General features: G+C 37.8%; 1 protein-coding gene across 14 annotated transcripts in view; it reads left to right on the top strand.

Annotated features, from left to right (window-relative positions):
* Positions 1–23778, top strand: part of DMXL1 (Dmx like 1) — a 116712-nt gene that overhangs the window by 50362 nt on the left and 42572 nt on the right. For all 14 annotated transcript variants that reach the window (XM_025215890.1, XM_014524852.2, XM_025215882.1 and 11 more), the window contains 9 exons: positions 245–414; positions 2582–2679; positions 5115–5280; positions 6100–6352; positions 8708–9792; positions 10071–10262; positions 10821–10897; positions 11512–11639; positions 14358–14606. In XM_025215890.1, coding sequence (XP_025071675.1) covers positions 245–414; positions 2582–2679; positions 5115–5280; positions 6100–6352; positions 8708–9792; positions 10071–10262; positions 10821–10897; positions 11512–11639; positions 14358–14606 — 2418 coding nt within the window. The remainder of the gene's footprint in view (positions 1–244; positions 415–2581; positions 2680–5114; positions 5281–6099; positions 6353–8707; positions 9793–10070; positions 10263–10820; positions 10898–11511; positions 11640–14357; positions 14607–23778) is intronic.

Genomic DNA, 23778 nt, shown 5'->3' with positions numbered 1-23778 from the left:
CTGAACTCCCCTGTATGCACCCTTAATTGTATCTACTGACTTGCAAAGAACCACCTGGAGGAATTCAAAGTTCCTGTACTGTGATTTATGTGGTACCTGCTATCATTTCAACAGCCTGCTATTGCTATTGCTGCCTGGTTAAAAATCAGAATTAAACAAAGCATTTAATTGCATTTTGAACTTTCAGCTTGCTATTTCAGATAGTTTTTTGTTAACGGATGTTTTATTTTGTGTGATTACCTAGGTTTATCTACTAGTCACTTCGCCTGGGCATTTCATTCAGTAGCAGAAGAAGAACTACTGAACATGCTTCCTGCAATGCAGAAAGGAGATCCAACTTGGTCAGAACTCAGAGCCATGGGTGTAGGATGGTGGGTTCGAAATATCCACACATTGCGCAGATGCATAGAGAAGGTAAATGCAGCTGATTGAAGACCAGTTAGTTTAAGCTAAACATAGTTTGTTTAATTAAAAGTTTTGCAGGTATTTTGTGATGTAGGGACCTTAAAGGTAAGGATTTTATGTTGAGGATGATACCAAAGGAGGACATATGGAAAATGCTTCCATATCTTGTCCCTTTCTATAGATCTTTTTTCACTAAGTTGAGATCAGACTGCATCTTCAAATATGTTTAAAACTTGATTGATTTATTTTTTAGAATGCTTGATTCTGCACTGTTTGGTAGGGAATACACAACACAAAGCATGCAAAATTTCATAAATGATCAATCAATATTCGGATACAACCTGTCGAGTAATTTTTAGCACAGAGGCTTCAACATTGCTTCAGCGCTCTTAAATGTCATACATAGTCCATGTTAAGAAATGATGCCTACTGAGGAGGGGTATAGTTTAACTCTGACAGACCTGGCAAAAATGAAGGAAACAGGCTACTGTACATCTTCCATGAAAACAGATTAATGAGGTACCAAATGCTTACAGGATGCATTATTTAGAAGCTGTTGTTTTAATAAATTGTCACAGGGATTTAGAAGCAAGTTAGTCCTCATAAGAAATTGCAATTACTCTTTTTCAAGAGTTAAGGGCTTTTAATTCCTCTCCTTCTGCAATGAGAGAAAACATGCATAAAACATTCCAAAAAGAAGGCTGTGTCACAATTTACATTTTCAGTCTTCCAAGGTTAAATTCAGCATACATTTTCACTGCCCATTATTCAGGTTAAAGGAGCTTTTAGCATCTGTTACTGACTGATTGGGGCTAGGGAGAGCTGCTTATCTGACCCTTCTTTTCTCTGATTTGAGTTGTTGCCCCCTTCTACCAGCTTCACCTAGCTTTTTAGAATTCAGTCAGGGCAATTAGTTCTTGTCATTTCTAGCTAATAGTTATAGCAGCCTAACTGAGACCCACGTCTTCACTAAAGATGCTAAAATTTTGCAACATAAACAGATATCAAATGGATGGGGAGGGTCAGATAGACAGTGCTGTATTGCGCCCTGCTGTTGCATACATTCATTCATTCTACTGCAACACGGGTTTCTGCTGACCGTCTGTATGGGCCAGAAATAAGTAAATTATTTTAGTTTCTTATGTCAAGGGCTGAAAACAGACATCACCTTTGTGCTGCCATAATTTTTTTTTCTGGTGGTGCAAAGCAAAAGAAAACAAATGTTTCTGTTCTTTGTCATACCCCAAGTGCCTGAATTCGTGGCTCTGACAAAAGATGGTATTAATTTATGCTGCTATTTTGTGGTGAATGTCTCTTTTACTTTTTTTAAGACAGGATGTCTTCTTTATAGGAGTCCTATTTGAAGAGTGTGAGTAGACATGTGTTCTTTGTGCTTCAAGGGCCCAATCCTGTGCACACCAGGAATTCCCCTGCAGGGGTATCCCTGGGTGTGCAGGATCAGGTCCTGAATTACCAGCAGGGGGACTGGCCAAGGTTTCCCACTTGCAGAGGTAGGCCCAAGAATCCAGTATCATGGAATTCCCTGGGCATGTATATTGCACTCAAGGTGTGCTCCAAGTCTGTTGATACTGAATTTTGAAATTGTGTTTCTATTAAATGTAAAAACTACTAAGAATAACACTATATTTACTGTTTTACCTTGAAAAAGTGGAAAGGAACTTGTGAAAGTGACACTTTTTTTGCCTCCTTCGATTTATAGGACAAACTGATAATCAACATTGAATGGATTTGCTGAAAATCCATGTAAACTATACAATATTACACAGTAAAAAGGGAAGTTTGAGATGCAAATCCTTAGTATTCAACATGAACCAAACTTTTTTAGAACTTGGAAAATGCACTTGCAGTAAATATGATTGTATAAGAGGATATTATGGGACTTACGTGATATTTTGAGAATCTGACCCATATGATTTATCTGTTTGTTTCTTATGGTTTAGCACTGTTTCTGGCCCAAGTCCTTGCCCACACATTCGGTTTTAAAGACTGGGTATAAACTGATTAATAATCATAAGTAAACAAAACCATTTTTTATCATGAAACAGTGAAATGGATACAAACTTGACTTGATTAGGGACTGTTTTAATTAATCATAAAGAAATAAAAAAAATCCTTTTTTTTGCATTCAAAAATTCAGCAGAAACTTTCTTCACAGGTAGCTAAAGCAGCCTTTCAGAGGAACAACGATCCACTTGATGCAGCCATTTTTTACCTTGCGATGAGAAAGAAGGCTGTGATTTGGGGATTATACAGGTAGGAGATGTTCAAGAAAAGTACTCTTGGTAAAGTCTAAGTTCCATTACGTACAACTGTCTATTGTCCTATCCTTTTTTTAAAAAGATAACGTGTCTGCATCGATACTAAAACAGCAAAAATGTCTCCTTTACTATTATGTTCCGTTGCTGTAGTCACCATAACAAATTGTTCTTTACTACATCTTGACAAAAGTTTAAATTTAGATGCTATTCAAACTCAGTTTTAATTGTTTGAAAAAGTTTCATGGATTTATATTCTATTGTGTTCCTATAATTCAAGAAAATTGTTCTCCAAACTTGATTTTTACAGCAGGATGCATATACCCAAGCATTCTGGTATTTAATAATGTTTGTACATTCTTAAAGTATCAAAATAGATATGTTTAAAGTATATGCAAGACAAATGATTTTTTCCAAAACAGTGACTGTAATGCACATATGTACAGTTAACTTAAATGGTTTTAGCATATATAGTAGTCCAATTTTCTAAAAGTGGATTTCATGTCTCAAGTCTTCAATTAGAAAACATAACTCTAAGGTAGCTCCTCTACACATGCAGGTAAAGGTGAAGTTGGATGTAATACAAGATCCTGCCATACCGTATGTGCCTCCTCCCATGATGTGCATGGCAGGAGGCGCAACTGTGGGATTGCACATTAGAGCCCATTGAGCCTTACTGCCACTACTGGGGGAACCTGATCCTGGGCTCCCCATGCACTGGCAAGAATCAAGTACCCATGGCTGGGAGTCCTCTCAGCTGGGAGACCAGAGCTGCTGGTCCCACAGAGTCTTGCAGCTGTGGTGCACAAGTATTGTGAGTCCTACCCCGTTTCTGATTGGTTGAGGGACCCTGAAAGTCCTACCCCTCATCCAGTCAGAGGCGTGAGGAGGTGCCACCACACACTGCTGCAAAAATGGCACCCAGTGCTGCACTCGGACTGTCAAATTGGGGGGCAGCCTCCCTGAATTCAGTAGGTCCCTAGAGATAGGTACTTTGCACATGTAGATGATCTAAGTTTAGGGTGACCACCTTTTCAAAATGAAAAGGGACACATACCCACCTCTCCTCCCCACCCCCTCCCTGCCATGGCCGGAGTGTGGGGGTGCAAATGTAGGCTGCCTTATGTGGGCTTGGAGCTCCCCATCCTATTGCCTTAGCCCCAGGAGCCCCATGCTGGCCACATGCCCCCTGCCTGCCTGGCAGCTGTGGAAAGCACAACTCTGCATTGCCCACACTGCTGCCAGGAGGGCAGGGGGCACACAGCTGGCACAGGGCTCCCAAGGGAAAGGTAGCAGGGTGGGGAGCCTTGAGGCTGCAGCAAGCAGCCGTGTGTGAAATTTGGGGGGCATGTCCAGTGGTGCAGAGCTACCCCCCCCCAGTGCCCCATGGATGAGCCTCCTGTGGCTCCATCCTACTCCCAGCCTCATGCATCTAGCTGGGCAGCACCCCCAGCCCCTGTAACGTGTAGAGGGGTGCTTGAGTTGGATCTAGCATTCCATCCATGCTGTCTGGAATAAAACATGTCTTCTAGGAAAAAAAAATATTACCATGAAAATTACCTGTACCATAATGCATTTACAAGCTGGCCAAGGCAGCCTTAATTCTGGCATTATGAGTACTTGACTTTTGCAACCTTAATGTCCTTTAAATACAGTTTTCTTTCTTCGAATTGCATGTTAATTTTAAGAGCTCACTTGGGACAAATAAGCTTCTTTATTTTCATTGTCCAAATTTACCATGGTAATTGAAAATGCTGGGCAATTGTGAAATGCACTAATTTAAAAAAAACCGTTGCATTGTCAGAATTATATCCATGGTGCTCTGTTTCTTGATTGGAAAAAAGAATTTTTACTATTACCCGGGAGAGCCAAGCTTTTTAAATGTACTCGGGTATTATACATCAATGGCTGATTTAATTACTAAAATATAACATCTTGCTTAAGAGTGCATGAAAATGCTCTCATTTTGGTGTTTAACAAGAATGTGAAGTACTGGTATTTTCCTTTTGAGAGATGTTGAAGTCAGAGGTGTCATCAGAAGATAATACGTTATTTCTGCAACTTCAGTTTGAGAAATTTGGTTCTGATGAATGCCTAAAAATATGCTTATCTGCAAGTCTAAAATCAGCCAAACGTTTTCAAGTAATTATCAAATTACTAGCCTTGACTTTTCAAGGGATACAGGCAAGGTCTTCACCTGTTCTACTACTTGAAGGCTTAAAAACTTAAGATTCCTTTGCCAAGAATATTCACCACTTCAATTTAAAAAATGGATCTTTGTGTTAGTACTTGATATGCTTCTAAGAAATGTTTAATATCTAAAATCTTACATTCATATTTGGGCAATTGTATAAATTAAATTTTGGGGCAGCTTTTGAATAAATATTAAACTAATAACATGGTAATGTTTTTAATTCTTTTAAAATCTGGCAGGTCCCAAAAAGAAGCTAAGATGACACAGTTTTTTGGAAACAATTTTACTGAAGATAGATGGCGTAAAGCAGCATTAAAGAATGCTTTTTCTTTGCTGGGCAAACAGCGTTTTGAACATTCTGCAGCATTTTTCTTGTTGGCTGGTCATTTAAAAGATGCAGTTGAGGTAACAAAAATAGCTGAGATTTTAGTGCATCACAATAGTGAAATGTCTTATGTCAGTATATTGGGGATTATACTAAGCTAGGTATTTATTGAAACCTGAACTTGTATTTTACTTTTTCATCTCTAATTTTTCCATGTTGTTGAATGTCTTATGTGCAACTTCTCTGATATTTGCACATCAGTTGAAAAATGCATTTAATAATTTTTTCTCAACTATTAGTGTTACAGAGGAAACAGAGGGGTTGTTGAATCTGAAAGTGTGTCCCCCTTGGTAATTGGTGTAACTTGTCTCCCAAGTGTAGAGACCCCTTCACAAGGAAAGCGTTTATCTGGCTCTGATCTCACAGTAGTTAGGAGTAAAACATACTCAGTGTGAGGGTAATGAGGCTCATTTAGTACATCTTATTGCACACAGAAAAAGCTTTATGAAGTGTTATGTGTATACTGACTAACTCAGAGGACCAGTGTTTTATCAGAATTTTACTTCAAACTTAGTAATCACAAGAATTTGTTGCTCAATTTTTTATTTTTATTTTTTTGCATTTTTCTTCCTGCCACATGTACTACATTTGAGATTTTTGTCTCTAAATATTTGTTGAGTACATTTAATAATTCAAACCTGGCCTGTGGTACTGATGACATTTTCTGGTGACATTTTTCTATCAGACTGTTAGCAAACTTAAAACTCAATTTTTGTTCAAACACTATTTTACATCAATGTTTCACTTGTATGTCCTGTCAGTAACTATTTGTTTAAAAGTGGCTTGTTTAACCAAAAGTCTTTTTTTTTTTTCCCCTTAATTTTTCTTTTGTAAATTAGGTCTGCCTTGAAAAGCTGAATGATATTCAGCTGGCTCTTGTAATATCAAGGCTCTATGAATCAGAGTTTGAAGTATCCAGTACTTACAAATCTATACTACAGAAGAGGATTTTGGGAAGTTCATTTCACGGGAAAGAGAGTTCATCCAGCATACACAATGATCCCTTTCTACGAAGTATGGCTTATTGGATTTTGCAAGATTATAGGAGGGCTCTTGATACTCTAATTAAGCAGCCTATTGGAGATGATGGTGGTAAGTATCTAAATATCTTCTATCCAATTCATTTTAATTGGGTATTTGTGTTGTAAATTTAGACCTCATTTAATCCGTTATAAAGATGAATTGTGCAATGCATATTTATTTTTCAGCTTGGTAAAATTGGCCTTAGTAATATTTAAAAATATGTTTGTAACCAGATTATAGTATAACTGTCAAGAATAATTTTCATGAGCAGAAAAGGAATGTGCTCTTAACCAGTTTCCTGTTTAAGAATGTGAACATGCAGAACCAGTGTAAATGAAATAGCTTTGTAATACAAATCCTAAAAATTAATAAAAAGAGTCATCTTCAGCTGTTTTTTCCAACAGCAATCATAAGGTTAAAAATGTAAGTTAATATAGTTTTTTCATCCCAACCCAAGGACCATTATTTTGATTGTTTTAGTTCCTTCTCTTAGCCCCAGATATATAATGCTACTTAGTTTGTGTAGTATTAGTAGTCTTTACTTTGGAAGCATCTACCAGGATGATTCACACATTTGCAAATGTGTTGTGACATAAACACTCTCCCAGAGCCTTTCTGAATACTTCATGCCAGTCTCTGAAGCCATCAAAACTAAATTCATATCTTTTAGTTTTGAAGACTCTTTAAACCTATTGCGAGTCAAGAAAGATCACTTGTAACACCAAGTTTTAAAATGTTTAAGAATTTCTGACATTATGCCCCTGAATGTCCCGTGATCTTGAGTTTTAACTAAAGCTTTTGAAATACTTCATGTCCGTAAACTTCCTATGCAAGTTAGACTCCTAAATACTTACAGTAAATCTAGCCCAGAATTTTTACTTGAAAGGTCACTTTCCTAGTGGCAATTAGTCCATTTTGTAAAGTGTTTCAGGGTTGAATGGCTGTGACGCTGTAAGCCAGGTTTTTACAAACATAAAATATTATTTTTGATCCTTTCTAGTTCATTTCTAAATTGCTGATATAATTCCACCTTAATGAGGAATTGCCTGCCATTTGGCTGTAACTGTTTTTGGACAGGTTCTCATCTGTAATCTCAATATTAAATGATTCTGAGTTTATAATTGGTGTCGATTTTTAAATGCAATCAATTTCTCATTTGACTCTTGATAGGCATCACTTTTTAATGCGGTAGGGCTGTGGTTATAATGCAACAGATTCTACTCCAGCTATCCAAAACACTAAGGCTTCCATTTCTCCTCCTAGTTTTGCTTCTGTAGCATGTGCAGATCAGCCTGTACCTATGCTCCCAGCTTTCCAGTGATGCCTGTTGTTCATTTTTGGAACAATATCTCCCAAAATATTGATTGAATAGTCATTGGTCTCTTGAATTAGTAGTGCTACTTTAGCGTTATACTAAAAACAGTAATTGTTACGCTGATCCATTTTCCTTTCTTTGTGCAGTATTGCTATAAACATGATATATGAACATTATAAATATTATGATTAAATAGCTGTATTATGTTATAAAATTGTGTTACTAAGAAGTTTTGCAATGTACTTTTTTGGAGCAGTCTTCCCAGGAGAGGAACAGCTAAGAAACCATAACATCTACCTTATGATTTCCACTGTCATCCATTTTAGAGCTTAAAAATTCTTGATAAGATGAACTAGAACAGTTAGTCATTTATTTTCATTTTTCAGAAGATGCCACTTTGATAATGACACAGTGAAGGCAATAGCCTTACTTTCTATTGCAAAAAATAAGACTTGGAGTTCTAATTATTGTATCTGAACTGATGTAAAAGTAAGCAAAATTGAGCAATAGTCTCTCCAAACTGAGGGCATACCTCTGCTCCTACTGAGGTTGTTAAAGTTCTACCATTTGTTGTAGTAAAGGAATAGGTAGTGAATGGGATACCGTAGTCATCTAAAAGCAGTCTCTAGAATTAGGTACTTTACGTGCAAAGTGAAGGTGCGAATAGGGAAAAGCACCAAACTTAAAAATATATGGACATCCTATATTACACAGATTATTCAGACTTTTGATTACTGTATTTACTTGACTCCAAGATGACGCTTTCTCCTCCATTGAAGTCGGGAGCGGGGAGCCCCTTGTTTTGGGCTCTAGTAAAAGGTAGTGGGAAGGTGGACAGCTGCTGCAGCTCTGGCCCCAAACCTGGGTTAGGGTTGGAACCACAGCTGCTGGTTTACCCCCCTTACCTTCCTCCCCCTCTCCTCACACACACACACACTTTTTACCCGTATAACACGTTTATAACTTTTTTATGGCTAGAATCCAAGTTTTGGGTTGTCATTCTAAATTCAGAGTCGTCTTGGATTGAGGTATATGTGGTGGGTTTGTATGCATGTTGTAGATGAACATTTTAAACAGAATTTGTCTCCTTGTTGTGTTTTGATCTACAGATGGACATACCTCATCAAGTTGTAACCCTGCAGTGTTTAATTTCTATAACTATCTAAGGACGCACCCACTCCTGTTGAGACGCCATTTTGGCTCTTCTGATGCACCTTCCACACGCATATGCTTAACTGTAGAAAATGGACTAGCAGATAAAATCAATCTAGGGGAAAGAAGGTTATTCTTCACTACAGCATATGCTCATTTAAAAACTGGCTGTCCCATGTTGGCTCTGGAAGTGTTATCAAAGATGCCAAAAGTGGTCAAGAACTCGAAGTCTTTTTGTAGAACTCCTAGCTTAATAGATAGTAGTAAAGACTACTCACCATCTTCTCCAGTAAGATTAGAAGCTCAAGATAGATCTTCTCTTGTTGATGGGTCACAGCCAGTTCTAAATGGTTTAGGATCACCTTCAGATGCTTCATCTGATAAGCAGTCAAGCTCAGCTCTTTCTTTTGATTGGAGCCAGCCAAGTTTAGTATTTCAAGATGAACCTTTGGAACTAAAGTGGGACAGTGACAAAGATGAGGAAAGTGAAGATTCTTCTCTTATAATGAAAGAGCTGAAACCCAGACCCAAGACCAGTGAAAAGTTAGATGAAACTAGTTCCAGCTACACAGGATCTTTCAGTGCACTTGATGAAACTGATATTTTAAGTCCATCTGAAGATGTTATTTCAGCACATTTGAAGTTTAGAGCATGTTTGAAAATTCTCACTGTAGAGCTTCGTACACTGTCAACGGGTTATGAGGTAGATGGTGGGAAGCTGAGGTACCAGCTTTATCATTGGCTTGAAAGGGAAGTGGTAGCTCTTCAAAAAACCTGTGACTACAGTGCTGAAGTAGAGGAGATGAAATCTGGGATTAGTGTGGTAGACGAAATTGCATTAAGTGAAAATACTGAAGAGTCACCTGACCAACAAAAAGCTATGATTCAGAGAGAGAATTTTCTAACAAGACGGCAATGGCTTCTAAAATACCAGTCACTCCTGAGAATGTTCCTTAGTTACTGTATACTTCATGGATCTCATGGTGGAGGATTGGCATCTGTGAGGATGGAATTGATTTTACTTTTACAAGAATCTCAGCAGGTAGGAACTTTCCTTTTGTTGCAGAGGCATTCTAAATACAATTTTAATTTGAGACATGTAATGTTCCTCTTTTGTTTTGATATCATAATATGTACCTGGCTTTTATAAAACCATAACTCAGTTTTACTTGTACATGATTTCAGAATTTATATAAACCCAATTTGAATGATGTAAAAAAAAACCCTTATCCTTAACATTTCAGTTAAAAAAAACACCAAACACTGTTGATCTGCATTTACTACATTGCTGAAATAAGTTTGATTTTTTTTTTTTTTAAGGAACAATCTATACAAATTCCTTCCAGTCCTCTGCGAGAACAGAATTCTATACCACTTCTATTTGCTTGTACAGCCAGTGCCAAAACAGTGGTGGCCAATCCATTACTGCATCTCAGTAACCTGACCCATGATATACTACATGCCATAATAGACCTTGATTCACCACCTCATCCAGATGTCCAGAATAACAAAGTAAATATTTTTATTAAAGTAATCTAGCTTTTTCTGTATTTTCCATTTTGCTGATAACTAATAAATAGGTTCTTTGACAGTCTGGAAACTCTTTAATGAGTGTAAGTCTATATAACATTAAACCTCATTGCAGCTCTTAATTCAGCTCTAACTTTTAATTAAGAGTCAGCAATTCTAATGCTGTTTTTCTTTCTAATACATTTAAATTATACCTCCTGGAAGATGATACTATCAAGATGATTAGTTCTTGAACTTGGCTGTTTGTGTGCATGTTCTGCTATAAATATAATACACTTAACTATTATCAATACTACAAACGAAAATTTCTAGTTAATACTATGTATTTGGTAATAGTGTTTTTGTATTCAGAAAGACTTAGGTCTCTAAATGCTTAAGCAGCATGTGTAAGTTTATACTCTTATGACTGTTATGAGTAGGTATCTATGCCATACTTGCTTGAGTTTGGTATGCTGCTGTATTTTATTGAATAGAGCTCTATAGTCTATACAGATGTTCATTTTGAAGTGTAATCTTTATTATAATTACTTTGTTTTCCAGATATATGTAATGCATACTTTAGCAGCATCACTCTCTGCTTGCATCTATCAGTGCCTTTGTGGTGGCCACAGCTACAGGTAAAGATCTAAGAAAAGCAGATTTTGGAGCACTGCTAAACCAATAGCTCGCTGTACCAGCACTATACTATATAGATTGGTGATTCCCAAAGGCCATGCTATGAGAGTGGTGGAAGTGTGTTGTGAAAAAATGGGTGGGATCAGGGCCCTGGCCATGCTGGCCTTATGCGGTGGGATCAGGGTCTGCAGACCAGATCCAGCTTGGGGACTGGCGAGTGAAGTGTGCCACCAATTTTAATCCAGGAGGTGTGCCCCAGGTATCGGAAGTTTGGGGAACACTGATATAGACTCTATACCTGAAAACTAAGTGTAGAACTGTCGCATTGAGGATTATGTATTGGATCAGGGGTTTCCAAACAGGCATGCGTACCCCCATGCAGGACAACCCTGGGAGGTATGTGGGAGAAATAGTGTAATGGTGGATTTTGTTTTCATTATAATTGGCATTTAAGGGGTTAAAATATAAAACATGCTGGTTGGGTTATGTGGGCAGCTGGTAAATCTGGAAGAGGGTATATACAATAAAAAAAAAGTTTGGGAACCTCTGTATTAGGTTAATTTAAAACACGATTTCAAAGTTGTTTTATGTAAAATAACACTATTTTTTTTCACAGCTCATTACAAGCAAACCAGTTCACTGGAACAGTGTACCAAACACTCTTGCTTACCCAGCGCCATTCATTAAAAGCAGCAAGCTTAGATGAAACCGTAACTCCAAATACACCACCAGCTCAGTGGCCAGGTACCAAAGGTGTCCCCCTCTATCCTCCTCTACCCAGTTCCCATCTATGTACTTTGATCCCTTTTTTCTTTTTGCAGACATCTTACCTACACTTTGAAATACTTACGAATACCATAAAACTATTTCATGTTGCCATACTGCATGTTAGGGCCCCTCTACACAAGCAGGTAAAGGTACGATGGGATCTAATGCATGATCCGTACAATTGCTCCTCCTGCCATTCCAGACATGCATGGCAGGAGATGTGATTGTGGGATGCAGCATCAGATCCTATCATGACTTATAGCTGGTACAGGGGGAGTCCAGGATCACCATCCTGAACTCAGCCTACACCAGGAAGTAGCGAGCACCTGCAACAGAGTCCTACACCTAGCAGGACTCTTGGTCCCGGCAGCACCCCTCAGTTGTCAGGACGCTCGGAGCCCTGACTGTGCATGGTGAATCCCTGTGGCTGGGAGCCCTGTCAGCTGATGGGGCTCCTAGATGCAGGGGGAGACCATACTATGCATGCAAATTAAAGCTGGATGGAAATCAGCTATAAAGTTAGTGAATGTTTTCCAGCTCTGAGTTTATAGCTGGTTAGACCTTTTTATGGTATGGTAGTTCCTTTGCTCATGTAGCCTGTCGAAATGAATTATGTAATGTGTGTAACATATTGAGGGGGCCTTTGTCACTGAATGTTATGTGGCTTTCTGTAACAGATTAAGTAATCTGTTGGAAATACTGATATTTGCTATCATGAAGTGAATTCTACTTCTTTTGCATGCCAAAAATCGTGCGTGTATAACGTAAATATTTATAACGTTGGTAGGTGGGTCTGCAGTTAAGATTGCTTGAAATTGGCCAGTATAAGACCATGTTTTCAGTTGTATGAAGTTTAGCCAAACTTTAATCATTGATACTGAAATGTACAATGTGGGATGTCTACCTTGCACTGAATTTTGATAACTTGTGGGGGTTTTTTTAATAGGTCAGTTATTTCCAAGTATAAGATTTAAGTGCTTTGGTTTCATATGTTAAAAATATTAGCAGTGTAACTGAGAAGTTGTTGTGCCACCATGGTCTGGGGGGACACAGGGACAATAAAGAGCTGTCACATGGCTTTTGCCATTGTGAAAATCTGTTCAACTTTGGCTGACATACGAGTCTCTGAAAAATCAATTTATATATTCAATATTTTTTTGTTAGGCAGCTAAATTCTCGGAAGAATCTATTGGCACTCAGCATGATACAGGAAATGAAAGGGTTTTTCCACTATTAAGTGATTTTTCTGGCGCACAGAGGTCATCATGGCCCTAGGCACAGATTCCTTCATGCTCTCGTTGTTTCCAGGACAGTAGTATGGAGGATGAAGTTGCCTGACAACAGTGCGGTGTAGTGAGGACCAGATTTGACAGCAGCAGAGTGTGTTCGGGAGTCAGATGGGAGTTGATAGGAGCTTGGGTTGGTGGGCTGGTACCAACACAAGGGGTTGGATAGAAGCAGGGGGTACAGAAAGAACATCAAAGGACAGGAAATCTATAACCTAGAACAAGGGTTATCAACTCTTGGGTCAGCTGTTGGGGTTAACAACCCTTGCCTTAAGCACCTCTAGAACAAGGGTTGGTAATTGCCTGAGAGCTTGATCTGGCTTGGGACATCAACTGAAGTGGCCTCAGTGGCTAGGTCACTAATGTGTTGGCAGTGAACCAGCAGCAGGGGATGTGGCAGCTTACCTTCAGACTGAATTGCATTATTTTGGCCCATTCCTGCTAAAATTTTGCTGATTCCTGGCCTAGAGTATTCCTCTCTGAGCTTATACCCATGATACCTCTGATAGCTAAAGAGTGGTGAGGAGCTTTGAAATGAAATGCTTCATTTTCCCAAATCTAGAATAAGATTTAGTCACACACACAATAGTTGGATACTTATCTTGAATGGCAGAGATTTGTGCTTCAGATGTAAAAACCTGAATGTTGCTTGGTTTATCAAGCAACAGTAAATAAGCCCTTATGAGATGAATTTGTTCAAAGTTGGCACCCAAAAGTAATGGGTACTTGACTGTTTTATGCTTAGTCTTCCCTTGCCTTAGTTCCATAGCTGTAAAATGGGAATAATGCCACTTTACCTCAAAGGCAGGGTGAAATTGAATAAATTCATCTTGGTGCAACAGATACTATAGTGAGAGTCAATGAGGTAGTTATTCATTTTATATTCCAGTGCAGGATTTAATAATGTGCATTTCAGCAAGTTCTTGGACTATACTTTCTAAGTAAAGAGAGAGAGAAATATCTATTTCCTAATCCTTCAAAGAATGAGGCAGAAAGCTTGTCCTACTGGGAGCCTGTGGCAGGAAAAAATAGCATGTGGCCATGTTACTATATATTATGTTATAATGGCTTAACACAAGGGACCCAAATTAAGGCTACATTATTAACCTTATTCTGGCATATCCTAATTTGTGTAGTTGGATTTATGACTTAAGTGTTTTAATGATTTTTTTTTTGTTCATGCCTGCATAATGGTTGGAGTAATGGCTGATAAGATGTTTAATACATGAAGCTGCAAAAAATGTCTAAAATACCAAACTTAAACCTCATTCGTTTTTAGAGTTTTTATGCAATTTTTGCTATCTTTTTAATGTCAGTATTTTATTGTATAAATGAGTGGACTTTTTTTTCTGGTAACATTATGTATGTATCGTCTAATAAGCAAAATATTTCCTCCTCTTAATTTTAGGAATTACAGCTTTAATACGGCTTTTGAATTCTGCTGGGGAGGAAGCCCAGCCATCACTCACAGTTTTACTCTGTGAAATTCTAACATCAGTCTATCTTAGTCTGTTCATACATGGCCTAGCAACACATTCCAGTAATGAGTTGTACAGGATTATGGCCCATCCACTCAATGACAAAATGTGGTCTGCTGTCTTTGGAGGTGGAGCTCATATTTCCAGCAGAGGACAGATGCAACTGAGAACAAAAACTGGTTGGTTCACATTTCCTTTGCTTCAAAATCTTTAAAATTTTAAAATTTGACTTGCTTTTGTAAATGTTCTCATTGCATAAAATACCGTGTGTTGGGTAGAATTTAAATATATAACTTTCTCTTAGTCTGTTCTTCAGCATTGTATCCTAAACATAACAAAGTAAATAGTTTTAAAATTAACAGATAATTCTACCATCGAATAAGAGTATGGAAGGGAAGTGAACTGTGGTAAATGCACTCTGTGAAATTGTTAATACTGTACTGTAGAAAGATTTTAAGTTAATTTCAGGTACCAGATTTTCAGTAATGTCAGAGTATAGTAAATAGAACATTGAAAGTAATTTAATTTATAGTTTCCTGATAAAAGCCGTGTATTCCTTTACTGTAAATACAGTGTATGTTTTCTCTTTTTGGCAGGTAGGCACTTCCCTATGCCTAGCCCACACCAGGTAGTAGTGTTCTCCATGGAATGCGTGGGATTTTCCAAATCCCTTGCTGCCTTCAGTACTCATAGTCCTACCAAACCTTCAGGCAAGATATTAGATTTAGTATGAGGCCTCTAAATGCAGCTTGCATATGTGTGACCTTGCATATACAGAAATAAAACCCGCACGGAAATCTTCTGTTTGCAACCCATGGTCTTGAAATTTAGAAATTCATGAACACATCTGTGATTTGTAAGAGCATTTGAATAAACTTGCTATACTTTTTTGAAGACAAACAAAAGTTTCATTTATTTATATATATATATAACACACATTATATATATATATATATATATATATATATTTCATTCGAAATGTTTAATTTGAAATGAATTTAATTTAAATTCATTTTTCATTTCATTTGAAATGTTTTACACACAAAAATGTAAAATTGCTCAGATCATGGTTTGGAATGATCAGAAGTATTTCAAATATTTGTTTATGAAGGCTGCTTGTTTTGCATCATAAATATATACATTATTATACATGTGGATTTCTAAGTGTTTAGATGAGCCATGAAGCAGTATTTTCTCTTTTTAGTACTCAAAATAATTTTCAGTAATTATAGGGAACCCTTTTAGGATGACAGATACATTAACTGTTTTAAGTTACAGGGATTCCAAGTTGTACTGCAGTGCAAAGTGATTTTTTTCAATATGTTTTTAGTGCAGATGTTTTGTGTTATGATCTACTTAGAACACTTATATTTTATAGATGATAAAGAGCTTTAGGATCTCCTTTAATCTTGTTACAGTAAGTGGTTATATATTACATGAAAACTGATTGTGTATGCAAGACATTACATGGATATTTAACCTAAGCAACTTTTAATTAATTTAGAAGTCTAATTAACCAATTGAAATATATGTATGCATGACAAATTTGCACATCTGTTGGGGAGATTGGCTCAGGGTTCTTGGCATGAGGGTTGACGCGTGACCCCAGCTATGATAGTAGCTTCCTCTGTGGCAGGGCTGTCCAAGTTTGAAGTGGCCAGGAGCCAAACTCAGTGTTGGCCACATATTTGCAGGTCACACCAGGGTGAGCCATGGGCCCCCTGGGCTGCACACTCTGGAAGTGCCCCTGCCCCCCACCCCAAGTACTTCTGTACTGCATACACAATGGGTGCCCACCCCCCACTGCACTTCATGCCCACATGGCCTCAGGCTCACTCTGCTCCTTGCACCGCACTGTTGCAGCTGGAGTGATGTGGGGAGTAGCAGCCAGCTTGCCGCCATTTGGTTAGCACTGCTCTGTGCCATATAACCTTTTTTCCAGTTTCCCTCTTCAGAAAAGTTGGTATAATTGATAAAATATGGATATTATTTGTTAATAGTTGCTATATTGTCAGAAGGCCAAGTTTCTGTGAATTTCTAAGTATTTCAAGAACTTGTTACTGTTACTAATATGAAAGTCTGTTACAGATATTTTTATTCATTTTTTTTGTCTTGTTCTAAGTGAGGAATGAGAAACTGGGTTTATTTCCTCCTATTTTTGTTTCTTTTATATAAAGACATTCTTAAGGGTGGCAATTACCAGCATTTTTTTCTACTGCTTGATTTTACCTTGGAAATTCAGGCCTAATATATAACTTGCAAATTTCTTGTTGGGGACTTCAGAATTAAATACTGTGGAAGTCAGAGATGGAAAGTTAAGTGCTTAAGGAAGGAAGGATCTCATGGTTATAGCGTGCCTTATTTTCATTTCTAATGCTTATGGAAATTTTTAAAGAAATGTTACTTGAGCTGTTACTTCAACTGAGGTAAGAATTCGCATATCCTGAAATTCCTGAGAAGGAATGCTCCTGAAAATGCTCCTGAAAATCCAGCAACCCTTGCAAAAAACCTCTCAGGCATTTTGAATAAATAAAAATAGTAAATGGGCCTCATTCCCTTTTTCAAATGGCTTGTATGCTATTGGAATACTGCATGCTTAAATAAGTATAGGAGAGGAGAAGAGAGCGATAGAATACAGAGTCCTGATGAAATGTGAGATAAATTTCAACGACCATATTTCTGTTGATATTGGCCATCTTCTTAACATCCAATGTCAGACACTGATTGGACAACTTCGTTCTATCAGCAGTTACTTGGTTCACCTTTTCTCCTGGGCTTTTAGGCAGTTGTGAAATGTGATCATAGTTGCCAGTAGGCTTAACTAGAATCTCCATTTTTCTTGTCAGGGTCATCAAGTTTTCACTCAATAGGCATATAAAACCAAATGTTTACATGTAAGATATGCTCATGTAAATGTTGTAATGGTGTAGCTGGTCATGAAAATATTTAATGGTGATATAATATTTGGCTGAATTTTTTTTCTGAAATTAATTTGGTCTTCCAACCATGTCAGTATTTTCCTTCCCACATAGCAAGTAAAAAAAACAAAACATTTTTCCTATACTCATGCTACAGTAGTAGAAAGATTAATTTAATATAGTTTATTCCTCTTTGTATTTACATTACTTGTCATCAGACCTCCAGAATAGGTCTGGTTTCCTTTTCGTCCAGATTTCACAAAGACATCCATTTTCCTAGATGATGTATGTTCTGTGAAATAATGGAAATGCCGTTTTTCTCTTAATCAGGGAAGACTTCCTGTTTGATATTCATTCAGATGTTTGTCTGATTTTTAGCAGTTCAGTCTGAATGGGGACACTCCCTAAAATTAAAACTTTAGCACCTTCAGTGATAACTGTGGCATTATTTGTAGTTCTAGTCAAATTTAGCGGTTCTGGTTGGTAACTTTTTTATAAACTTGGTTTCATTCCTTTAGGAAACGATTTTCTTTAAAAATATTCTGTGAACTGGGTTGCTTGAAAGTTTAAATTTAGCGATTACAGAGTTTACAGTTCTCTGTAGATTTGCTTCATTCTGGCTCCCTTCCCCCTTCCCGGGGAATGGTTTATGATACGTTAACTCTTTCAATAGGCAAATTTGCCCTGGGCAGCTCCTCTCCTTCACTCCCCTCCCCTATTCCCTGCTCCCCAGGCCCTTCTCCAGGTTCAGGAACAGAGCAGAGGGCTGGGCAGAGTGCAAGGCATTTTGGGAATTATAGTTCTCTAGTGTGGAAATGGAATTTGCTGCTTCCAGGTGGAAAATTTTTACCCCATTTGCCCCCTTCCCTCCCCCTCCTTTTTTTGTGCTGCCAAAGCCTATGTCCAGAGGATTAAAAAAAAAAGGCTGAATCCAGTGGCAAAAAATGGGGCCAGTTTTCTTCTTCCATCAGCAGCCAACTCCACTGATGCTCTACAAAACTAATTTTCAGAATCCTTTGGGCTGGGTTCCTGCTGCTTGAAGCTGGGAAGCAAACAAGCAAGACAAGGCAGCAAGCAGACAGCAGTGAGGTAGGCTGCAGTGAGTAACCTTAGACTGAGGCCCTTTTTCCTAGCCCCTCAACCTCTTCCCCATTCTTGCTCCCGTCTCCTTAGGTAGTACCCAGGGCACATGCCAGCTCTCCTGCCCCACATTATGTTATGGGGCCTTTCCCTTATAAGGTGAAACATTCTACTAAAATGTCATGACTTATGGAGAGCTGCATTACATAGGCTTTTCAGTTGTGTATTCTTATTTTACAGACACTTTGCCATTTTTTTAAATGACAAAATAATTGTGGGAACAAATCTGTGTAGCTGGGCATTTTACAGCCTGGTAGCTACAGATGCAGCTATCAGATTTATAAATTATCCTCATTAAAATAAATAAACAAAAGAAATTAGCCTTGGGAATATAAACTCCTTTGTTGCTAACTTTGCATGGAAATTCTTGCTGTGTTTAAAACATTTATTTCCAAAAGCTTCTGGTTTCTCTTTAAAATATGGTTTGAAAACTTAACTCTTTTAACTTGATTCTCTGTAACTTGGATATATAGAATAAGTAGTTTCTCCCAAATCATGCCCTGTTGAACAACTTAGAAACCTGCTTTTGTTCTGAACAGTTAGAAATCCATATTAACCCTTCATTTCATTACAGTAACAAATTACAAGCAAAAATTTTCTCAGTCAAAGTTATTGTGGGAACATTTCCGTCACGTTTGTTCAAGGAGTCATTTTGGATTTCAAATTATAGGCAAAAATATTAAGTAAATTGATTATTGCAATGTGTATTCACAGAATAAAGAATGATAATTTTTCTGCTTCAGAAAGTATGATACAGTTGAACAGAATATTACAAATTCTTTTGAAATACTGATAAACTCAAAATATGCTTGTCTTCTGATTTATTTTAGTGAACATATGAAGAACTTTTAAAGTACAGATCTGTGGTCCCAGATACTTGTCCAACTTTTTTTAGATTAAATAAGAACTACTTGGCAACTCAGGGTTCACTTCTGCTTTCAGTTCTCAAAATCTACTTGTCAGGCCTGGAAAATAAGCTTCAAAACTATTCTGGCATTAAAACAAAATCTTTTTTTATTATTATTACTGACTTACAAAATTGTTCTAAAAATATTCAGGATACAGTTGAAAGATTTGAGTCAGTAAAAATAAATAAAGGTAGCTTCACTGTTGTGGAAAGAGATAACTTATAATAACCCATTGTTTTGATTTGAGTGACTCTAGATAATCAGAACAATCCCCAGTTGTGCTGTGTACACATATACAGATACACACACAATATAACTTATTTTATTTGAACCATAGATCAGGGGGACAGTATAGTCGGACCAGATTAAAAATGTGTATTTCATGCTCTCATCGCAATGAAAAACTACAAATTCATCCTGTATCTGACAAAATGTTATGTTCAACCCCCCCAAAAATATTTTAATCTTTAAGCAATTGTAAGAAAAGAAAAGCAAATGAAATGAAGTGGTAGAATCAAAGAAGATGGTGGTCAGAGTATTCCTAGGATGTGGGAGATGCAAGTGCATTTTCCTTCTGCATCTTTTGGGAACCCGTATTTCCACTCTCTGTGGGTGCCTGACCACCAATTTTATAAGGAATTCTGGGTTTGGATACTCTTGGAAAAACAAATAGCGCACAGGAGCAAAGACCCATTGATTAAGCAGGTGTCCCATTGATTAAGCATCCTAACTGTCCCAAAATCACTTATGAAATGGTGATTAGAGTATTCTCCAGGAGGCAGAGATGTGAATTCAAATAACCTCAGAGAAAGGAGAGATTCAGACCTTGCTCTCCATCGCCATAGTGCATGCCCCAACTACTGGTTTATTCAATATAAGGGGGATCCCATTTTCTTCCCTATTTTGAGATAATATTGTACATCTAATCCCAATTTTAGTTTTCTGGGGGAAAAAATGCCCTGCTATAGTAATGCACCGTTTTGAGGTGTTCACCCTGTAGTGTCATCCCTTCATAGTAAATGCATGTGTATATGCTAGTAATACTGAAAGAGTCACGGAAAAATCCTATCTGAACTATCTAATGCTGGTTCACCCAGAGCTTCTACTTGCAGTGAGAATGAACTGTTAAAGATATTACTACCTAAATCCCCTAGAGAGTTTGAGCCACTGGAATCATTAACAGCTTTTATTTTGTTGAGATCTACCATTCTTCCCTTTCTCTTCCACATATTTCTGTCTCCCAACTCCAGTATGGTTGGACAAAATAGCAGAGAACAGTCATGGTTGTTTTTGAGGTTACTACCTGAAACTGTTGAGTATAGTTCATGAATGATCTATAGTGTCAGATTATTTGCCCAGGCTGCTAGGTTTGAGACGGGCTGTTTATTGATATGTCATTTGAGCAAGCCAGTTGCCTCTTGTGCAGTATTTGTAAAGGAGATATGTACAATATGGGAGACCGTGATGCAACATTCTCACCTTTTCCTCGAGGTGAAATTGAATTTTTAAAAAGGTTAAGCTATCCATGATCTTTTTGTTCGCCTTTTTCCTCTCTCTCAAAGATATTTGATTACTTCCTGATCACTAGTTTTAACATTTTATTGACACTGACATTTGGAATTTTGGCAGTCTGATTCTCTTTGCTCTACTTTTGAGTAGGAGGTAGATGGGAAGGAAAGCTGATAGACGTCTAGATATATCTATATACACGCGCTAATATTATAAAAGCCTTAGTCTGTTTGTCCGTAACACTTTATTCACACTCTGATTGGTTGTCTGAAACAACCAATCAGAGTGCTCCAAGAACGTTCCAGACATGAGGTGGTGGTGCAGCAGGGCAGGGCCAGAGTGGGAGAGCAAGACCTGCACTGCTGGCCTCACCCTGCCTCCTCCAGCCCTGCTTCCTGCAGGGGACAGAGGGGGGGGCGGGGCCGAGGCCAGTGGCACTGCTTGGCCCTGCTTCCTGCAGGCAGTGGCAGCATGGGGTGCTGGCTGAGAGGGACAGCAGGGCAAGGTTCCCCCCCTCCCCCACTCCTGGGATATGGCACCTGTGGGGGGGGGGAGGCAGGGCTCCCTCTCTGCCCCCCCCCCCCCCGGTCATTCCTGATGGGCAATTAGCTAGTGTGTGCTTTTGTCATTACAAAGCTTATATCAGCATGGTCTGTTGGTTGTTTGCATGGAGTTCTCCAGTAAAGGAAGGAATAACCACCAGACCCTTAATTTCTTCTTCTGGCAGAGAGAGGCAGCTTGCTCTAGTTTCTTCTTTGGCTTCAGTAGCTTTATCTTTAACAATAGTTCATATGGTGGATCTCGATATTGCTTAATATCTGAAGTAGTAGGTCATAACGGGCTTCATAAGAATCCAGCAAGAATTCACAAACACCAATAAAAGTTCTATCCAACAAAAGTTTTCTCAAAAAAAAAAAAAAGTAATAATAATTGATCCTTGACAATGACTTGGAGGATAGACAACACCTTGTCTGGTTCTGGGCATTCTTCAGTTAGGTCCACCTCTCCTGTGTCTGGAACAGTCTCAGTATCAATCTTCCCCTACACTGGGAAGGAAGACCCATTTGAGGCTGACACATTTGGTATAGAGTATTCAGCATTGCTGTCCTCTGTGCCTAGTCTTGGTGGCACAGACAGTTTACTCACTGGCAGCTTATGCTCTGTAGTCAGTTATGGTTGTGGGGTTTGACAGTCAAGCAACACAAAGCTGTTAATGGCATGAAGTTCATGGTCAAGTGCATGGTCAGTTCCTACCTTTATGGAACTGGGAGATTTAACACTGTTCTTTGAATCATCTTGGTCAGTTTCCGAGCCCCCATTCTAAACATAACCAAGGCTTTTTTTATCATCGTGATAAAGCCTTTTTCATTAGATGTGTCCTCTATACATACAAGGTTGGCCCTTCCTCCAAAAGAAATTTTACTTTTATTCCTCTTCTGATGATAATGGTGACGATTCTCCAGATTATTTCCAAGGTCTTCCTTTTATGATCTTTACTTGCTAATCTGAGATCAGGCACAAGAATTTGCAGAAGCAGGAGGATACCAGCAGTGGTGTCTGAGGGTCTCTTTTTTCAGGCATAATGACCATTTGTAATTTGTTCTATATTAACAGTGAAATTTAGCCAATTTAGTAAATTGAGTCAAAACCATAAATGCTGTCAGTTGAAACCAGTGTTGTTCATTTTTCTAAAACAACTTGCTTGGAGTAGGAACCACGGAAAAGAACATAAAATCTTCAGTGTACATTAATGGTAAAAGTTGAATTGTACTGTAATACACACAGTTTCGGTACCCTAAGGAATTCTACTTAAGTTCCTGGAAGTTGAGGGTTTTTAAAAACTATCATGCTAACTGAAACTTTCAAACCACAGCACTGTAAATGTGTTAAGATGCTGAATTGGAATCCTCATACCAGTTCATGTTACTCCTTTTTTCTTTCTTATTTTCTTTATTTAATTGCACAAAAAAAATGTTTCTAGGTTATCACCTAAAGAAAGGTATCTGGATTCACAAACAGGCCTTTGCTTCATATTTTGAGTTTTTCTTTTAAAATGACAGAATTGTTTACCTTGAAATGGTAGGATTGTTGTGTTTTGTTGTGGTTTTTTTTACTGGGGTTACGTTGGCTCTAAAGATTATTTTTCTGGGAGTCTAACATTAAAATATTTAAAATATTTAAATATTCAAGTGCTGCAGCTACACAAAGGATTTCACTGAACATGGATACGTCTTTTGGTTGTATAATAAAGTCAGTAAATTTGATTTTTAATAATAAACACAGCTGATCTAAAATCCTAAATGACAGTATCTAATTGGAAGACTTTCATTGTGAAATGTAATACAAATTTTAAAAATACACCTGTGCTTTCACTGATACCCAAGAATTATGAAATCATTTTTAGAATGTACAAATATGGTTTGCATTTTGTGTCTCTCAAGTAACCTAGAACTCTAAATAATTCTAGTTTTGGATGCTTTAAAGTGTCAGGTCAGCTACCAAGAGCTAACCTGTAGAGTGCTAGAAGAAGATTAAGGAAAATAATTCCATAGATTAGAATTAGTGCAGCAATTGCTTTTTGCAATGTGCTTTAAAAGAATCTGCAGATGTATATTTGCTTAGTTCTGTATCATGCAGCGCTTGTTATTTTCTGCCTCTTTTAAGAGCAAGTTTTATTTTGAAGCAGAAGCTAAAATTCCATATGACACTGCATGTGCATGCTCTGTTAGCTAATAAGCTTTAAGCAATAACATGTAAACAACATTATTACTGCTGCATAAATACTTAACATCTTTTAATACAGGTAAGTGAACTCTAAATAGCATCCTAAGGGGTGGGGGTAGGGGGATCTTCATTGTGTTACATTAGAAATGTGC

This window comes from Alligator sinensis, unplaced genomic scaffold (genome assembly GCF_000455745.1).
Source record: "Alligator sinensis unplaced genomic scaffold, ASM45574v1 scaffold418_2, whole genome shotgun sequence".
Lineage (NCBI taxonomy): Eukaryota > Metazoa > Chordata > Crocodylia > Alligatoridae > Alligator > Alligator sinensis.
Note: the sequence above shows the minus strand (reverse complement) of the source record. Positions and strands in the feature narration are given on the sequence as shown.